This window comes from Saccostrea cucullata, unplaced genomic scaffold (assembly GCF_032062105.1).
Source record: "Saccostrea cucullata isolate Sc308-1 unplaced genomic scaffold, CSIRO_AGI_Scuc_v1 ctg20570, whole genome shotgun sequence".
Lineage (NCBI taxonomy): Eukaryota > Metazoa > Mollusca > Bivalvia > Ostreida > Ostreidae > Saccostrea > Saccostrea cuccullata.
Window position 1 is genome coordinate 1 of NW_026935966.1, and position 6,920 is coordinate 6,920.

Sequence of the window (6,920 nt, forward strand, 5' to 3'; positions counted from 1 at the left end):
ACATGAAAACTAAATCTAGCAGTCATGAACTCTAAACTTTTAGATACAGTATTTAAATCTTCATTCATAATAATGCAATATACTTTCAAATTTACAGGGCATGTTATGGGCATATTCCATTATTTCTGCCATTCGACCCCCAGACTTGGATGTGACCTACGTAAATATGACAGTGAATAATTCCTCGTATTTGAAGGAAGTGTTCACCCCCACTGATGAACTGGGGTGTAAACCATTCCTCAACAACAAATATTCCCCTGCCCACAGCTGTAATATGTCTGTAGAGGCCGCGTATCTCGGGTTCATCAGTCTCATGCTCACCAATCTCAACATCCTGTGTATCTTTATCATGGGAATAGCCTTCCTCAAGGTAACCTCTCATACAAAAAGCCTCAGCTTTCTGAATCTCTCATACAAATAGCCTCAGCTTCCTTAACTTAGCCTCTCATACAAATAGCCTCAGCTTCCTTAACTTAACTTCTGATAGAAAATGGCCCCAGCTTCCTTAACCTCTCATACAAATATCCTCAGCTTCTTTATCTTACCCTCTTTTACACATATCCTCAGCTTCCTTAACTAAACCTCTCTTACAAATATCCTCAGCTTCCTTAACTTAACCTCTCTTACAAATAGCCTTAGCTTCACACATCTCTTACAAATATCCTCAGCTTCTTTAACTTACCCTCTCTTACAAATATCCTCAGCTTCCTTAACTTACCCTCTCTTACAAATATCCTCAGCTTCTTTAACTTACCCTCTCTTACAAATATCCTCAGCTTCTTTAACTTAACCTCTCTTACAAATATCCTTAGCTTCCTTAACTTAACCTCTCTTACAAATATCCTCAGCTTCCTTAACTTAACCTCTCTTACAAATAGCCTTAGCTTCCTTAACTTAACCTCTCTTACAAATAGCCTTAGCTTCCTTAACTTAACCTCTCTTACAAATAGCCTTAGCTTCCTAAACTTAACCTCTCTTATAAATATCCTCAGCTTCCTAAACTTAACCTCTCTTACAAATATCCTCAGCTTCACACCTCTCATACAAATATCCTCAACTTCCTTAACTAAACCTCTCATACAAATATCCTCAGCTTCCTTAACTTAACCTCTTTTACAAATAGCCTTAGCTTCCTTAACTTAACCTCTCTTACAAATAGCCTTAGCTTCCTAAACTTAACCTCTCATACAAAAAGCCTTAGCTTCCTTAACTTAACCTCTCTTACAAATATCCTCAGCTTCTTTAACTTACCCTCTTTTACAAATATCCTCAACTTCCTTAACTAAACCTCTCATACAAATATCCTCAGCTTCCTTAACTTAACCTCTTTTACAAATAGCCTTAGCTTCCTTAACTTAACCTCTTTTACAAATATCCTTAGCTTCCTTAACTTAACCTCTTTTACAAATAGCCTTCGCTTCCTTAACTTAACCTCTCTTACAAATAGCTTTAGCTTCCTTAACTTAACCTCTCTTACAAATATCCTCAGTTTCCTTAACTTAACCTCTCTTACAAATATCCTCAGTTTCCTTAACTTACCCTCTCTTACAAATATCCTCAGTTTCCTTAACTTAACCTCTCTTACAAATAGCCTTAGCTTCCTTAACTTAACCTCTCATACAAATATCCTCAGCTTCCTAAACTTAACCTCTCTTACAAATATCCTCAGCATCCTTAACTTAACCTCTCTTATAAATATCCTCAGCTTCCTTAACTAAACCTCTCTTACAAATAGCCTTAGCTTCCTTAACTTAACCTCTCTTACAAATAGCCTTAGCTTCCTAAACTTAACCTCTCTTACAAATATCCTCAGCATCCTTAACTTAACCTCTCTTATAAATATCCTCAGCTTCTTTAACTTATTTCTTTTACAAATATCCTCAGCTTCCTTAACTAAACCTCTCTTACAAATATCCTCAGCTTCACACCTCTCTTACAAATATCCTCAGCTTCTTTAACTTAACCTCTCTTACAAATATCCTTAGCTTCTTTAACTTAACCTCTCATACAAATATCCTCAGCTTCCTTAACTTACCCTCTCTTACAAATATCCTCAGCATCCTAAACTTAACCTCTCATACAAATAGGCTCAGCTTCTTTAACTTAACCTCTCATACAAATAGCCTCAGCTACCTTAACTTAACCTCTCTTACAAATATCCTCAGCTTCCTTAACTTAACCTCGCATACAAATAGCCTTAGCTTCCTTATATGAACTTCACATAGAAATAGCTCTTCTTCCTTAACTTAAACTCTCATACATAAAATAGTCTCATCTTCCTTAAGGTGACCCTCTCATTATAAATGTTTTAATAATTCACCTTTCCCTAGTGGAAAGACTCTTAGAGAAAATGTTTGATAGCATGCAATTACCCGATACCTTAAAATTATTGTTACAGAAATCCAATAAGTTTTGACATTCCAATTTTTAAAGGCAATTTTAAACTTTCACTGAAATTATAAAAATTATAGTTAATAAATGCAGTTGATAAAAACTAATGGAAAAAATACAATATTTGATGCTTTTATTAAGTACCATTCTTTGATTTTATAAAGATAAAACAAGTGGCGCCCCAGCACACCACGACGGACTCCACGCGAGATTTCTGGAGTCAAGATATCCACGTGGTGAAGGAGTCGTATTCTACGTCTAAAGGTCCTCAGAGCATGCAGCTGGCTGCCCAGGCTCGGAAACTCCTAGAGGAGTGGAGGGTCAGTATCTCATTACACAGAAGTTCCTTTAGCTTTGAGATTACTAAACATGTGTAAATTTAATAAGTTTAGTACATGTACCGTGCAGTAAAGCAAACATTAATGTAAGTGTTACAAAACATTACATCTGTAAAGAAATAAAAGAAAGGCATATGAAAGACATGTGTTACTTTCATAGCAAAACAAATGAGTAAAAATGCAGGATTGTTAATTTTTATTACCAGTATTGTTACTTACTAGTCCAGTACAGTGTAACTTGCTTGATGTGTGTCATTCTTTGTTTACAGAAAAAGACAGGAGACTCTGCGGAGAACACCCTGAGGCTTAGAGATATCATAGAGGTCAGTAGAGATCTCATTTTAAATCATTTCATGGTTTATTAGATTCCAGATAAGATTTTTGAGATATAAATAATGTTTAAAAATACTGGAGAATGAGGTGCTTTGGTATTTTCCTTAGAAATTAACGATTCAGTACATGCAGTTACAATCCAGTCTGAGATTTCTGATCTGTGCACATCTTTTTATTAGCATGTAATGTGTATGCAGAAAAGATGTCAATCTTATATGTTTTATTTGACAGGAAGTAGAAAATAGTCCCGAGTACAATAAATTCTTGCCTAGGATTGGTGGAGGAAATCAGGTAAGGCTAATTACAGGGTAGACTTGTTTACACTGGATAGACAAATTGTAGTCAATGAATAACTGAGAAACTGTACACGCTATATATTTGTATCTGAAACATAGATTATTTCTGTTAAAAAATTATTGAAATTTCAAAATTAGTTTTATTTATAATAATGTGGATAAAAAAGTGTATTTTGAGGTTCGAGATTTTTGTCAGTATCATTATGAGTAGAATAATCCCTTCCCAAGTAGCACCAGTTAGTAATTCTTTTGTTTTTTGCATGAACTTTTCCGTAGGAGGGGACTTATCCGGATCTGGTATACATGTGTGGTTTTATCTTCTGTCATTTTAATTATTTCAAGTTTGTGTGTAATGACCACTGCAAAGTGTTGTGAAATCGGACGATTTTTAGTAACCAGTTACTCACTTAATCTTCCGATCGAGTACCCGGTTACTCGGGTGATTTTTCGCAAGTTTCCATATCTATTATATTTATGTAATATGAGTACTTTACTCATTAGAAGTAGAAATACACATATATAAATTATAACATACATGTAGGTCAACATTATTTACAAAACACGCATACACACAATATCTTCATTTTTTTCAATTTTTTCAATTTTTATTTTAGATTAAAGAAAAAAAGTTATTTGACAAATGAAGAAGACAAATAAATATTTTTGGATATAGTCACAAATCGCCATTTTACAATGGCTTTCAGTACTTTTTCCTCTCCAGCCCCAGAAATATGTCACAATCAAGAAGAATTATTTACATACTCCATATACATGTATAATTACTGGTTAATTTGTGGAATGTCCAGTAAACAACAGATTTTGAATCAACTGTTCTTTCAAAATACTTTCAAAGCTTAAATATATCTGTGGCGGCATCTTGTTAAATTATTAAATGAGGTAATTAAAACTCAGGCCTTCAAAACTTTTATACCCCCTGGCAATCAAAGGTATCATTATATAAACTGTGAAAACTAGAACTAGAAGATCAAGTCCAACAGTATCAAAAATTTCATTTATAAACAATATTACATTAATATTTTCTATGTAATGCTATTTACTATGTAAAATGTATTTTATCCGGCAGTTTTGCTTACCGATACTCTCATCGTTCGACGGTTAATCGGGTACTCGTTGACAACACTACCACTGAAGGCTTGGCCATGTATCCATTATTTCCTTGCTTTCTAAGCATGGCTTACTATACTGTAGCACTTTTAATGGGCTACTCTGGAACTAACCTTTTGACCTTTTGGTTTGAAACCATGAAGGGGATTTCAGTATTTATATGTTCTCAGAAATGTAAAGCTAAACTTTTTTCCCTTAACTTCTAAATGACTTTGGGTCATTTTATAGTATTAATGGGTCAATCAAATTATTGTAGAGGAACTTCTATTATGTAAATTCTTTAAACTTTGCATGAGAGTTCAAATAAATACTGCTTAATTGTAGTTTTCCAACAGGGACCAACTAACTAAACCAAAATGAAAGTTTACATAAAGCATGTGCAGCCTGATGTTTGTTTATTTTGAATGTTAATTGATACACTTTATTGGCCATGAACAAATTAATATTTAATTTTGACAGGTATTTTGAAATTAATTCAATTTTTAAATCGTCTTTAAGGTGTACCTTACACAGGTAAATGGAGGTCAGGTAAATGACACAGGAAGTGTGTGTAAAACTGACATGCCTACTTGAGAGCATAGTTTTCCTGTTTATTTTTTTAACAATCACATATTACACAAGAATTTAAAGTGTGCAATATTATAAAGCTCCATCAGTCATAACATTTGTTAACATTTTTAGCTTCTTCTCTTAAACTTTCAAACCACTTTCAACCAAATTTGGTAAAGACCATCTATGGGCAAGGGGAAGCAAAAATTGTGAATTTCCTTGTCCCCCCAACTCCAAATGAAGGGGCTTGAGGGATGGGCCAAAACCATCAATCAACTGAATTTCAGAAATCTTCTTTACTCCTGGCCATCAATCAAACTCCTGACATGATTTTAAAAAGCAATGAGTCTTAATCAAAATTCTGAATTTCATGGCCCTAAGGTTAGGGGTTCTTGAGTTAGAATGGGTCTTTATCAATCATAAACATACATTGATTCTTTGAAATTTCAGATTTTGTACAAGATTTGCCTTTTTTCACCTTGTGTTATGTAGTAATGTAGTGATTTTATTCACATTCATTATGGGTTATGTCGACCTAATTAATTTGAATTTCTCTAATTTAAAACCTTGTCTCTTTATAAACAGTATATAAATATAGCCCTTTAATGAGGTCAATCCATAGATATATATCAACTTCACAGAAAAGCATATTGACCAAGCACGAAGTGGGAGGTCGATATTCTTTTCTGTGAAGTCGATATATCTATGGATTGACTGAATTAAAGGGCTACATTTGTTATATTATTTTTTACATAGATTGACAAAACAAATAATGAAAATAATGGGAAAAAGTTTTCTCTCTTTAACACTTAGAGACTAGAGATCAAAATAAATTATGCTGTTTAATGTAAATTTTTTTCCTGTATATTGATGGAGTAATTTAGAGGATTTACTTATTCAAAATACTTCATTTATTTGATTATGTTTTGTATCAATATTTGACACACATATCCAATATGTTTTAATTAATATGAAGTAGATCCTAATTCAATGTATTGTTTCGTCTCATCAAATACAGAACATTGAAAAAAATTAGTAGAAGTTGACATAGATACATGTATTTTTTTTTCTAGAAACATCAAATCATACACTGTATTAGCTACGACTGAAATCAGTACTATTTGTAGTATGTGATCAAGTTTGAGCCAATCAGAGAGCTTGGAATAAATAAAAATAATATTATACTTTATACATTATTTAACCAAGATATTAAGATTACATGTTGAGATGTTCTTTGTGATGTACATCACAATCACTGCTGCATGAACACTGACCCTCTTTGGAATACGGCCTTAAATCCAGTGAATGTGTAGTACACGGATTATGAACTGTTTTCAGTACACGTATTATGAACTGTTTTCATTTGAATATATTATATTGGGACTGTAAATAGTCTATCTAATAAAAATTAATTTTTCTAATTTGAACTAATAAAAAATAAATTGATAATTTCTAAATTGTTACAATTAGTTTTGAAAAAAAAAATTTCACTTGCACTAGACTATAACTTCCAGGCACATATTATTGGAGGAGGGGGGAAATGAATTTTGTATAGGCCAGTGGCTAACTTACTGATTGACCACAAAACCAGCAGTAATTGTATAATATCTTTTAAACTCTATTAATAAGCCTCAATAGATGACATAATTTGCATGTATCGAGGTCAGATTCCATATCAGACTGCATATCCCAATTTCCTTCAGTTTTATTTAATAGATAGTTTTTAAAAGAAATATTATAGACATAGATATAAGCATTTACCAGCTTTACAGACTAATTGTGTTGTTGTTTTTTTTCTTTACAGTACTCCCGTTACTTAAAGAAAGACTTTGAAAATGCTTTACACCAAGTTCAGGAAGGACTTGTTCCTGAGACAAGAGTGGTCGAG

General features: G+C 32.9%; 1 protein-coding gene across 1 annotated transcript; it reads left to right on the plus strand.

Moving 5' to 3' along the window:
* Nucleotides 1–97: 97 nt before the first annotated feature.
* LOC134244376 (uncharacterized) lies at nucleotides 98–6,914 on the plus strand (the record flags this gene model as incomplete). The annotated part of the gene is made up of 6 exons (XM_062726654.1): nucleotides 98–370; nucleotides 2,556–2,711; nucleotides 2,999–3,052; nucleotides 3,294–3,353; nucleotides 3,635–3,655; nucleotides 6,837–6,914. Coding segments are annotated over 6 exons (642 nt in total), but the record flags the coding sequence as incomplete, so codon positions are not given.
* Nucleotides 6,915–6,920: the final 6 nt, after the last annotated feature.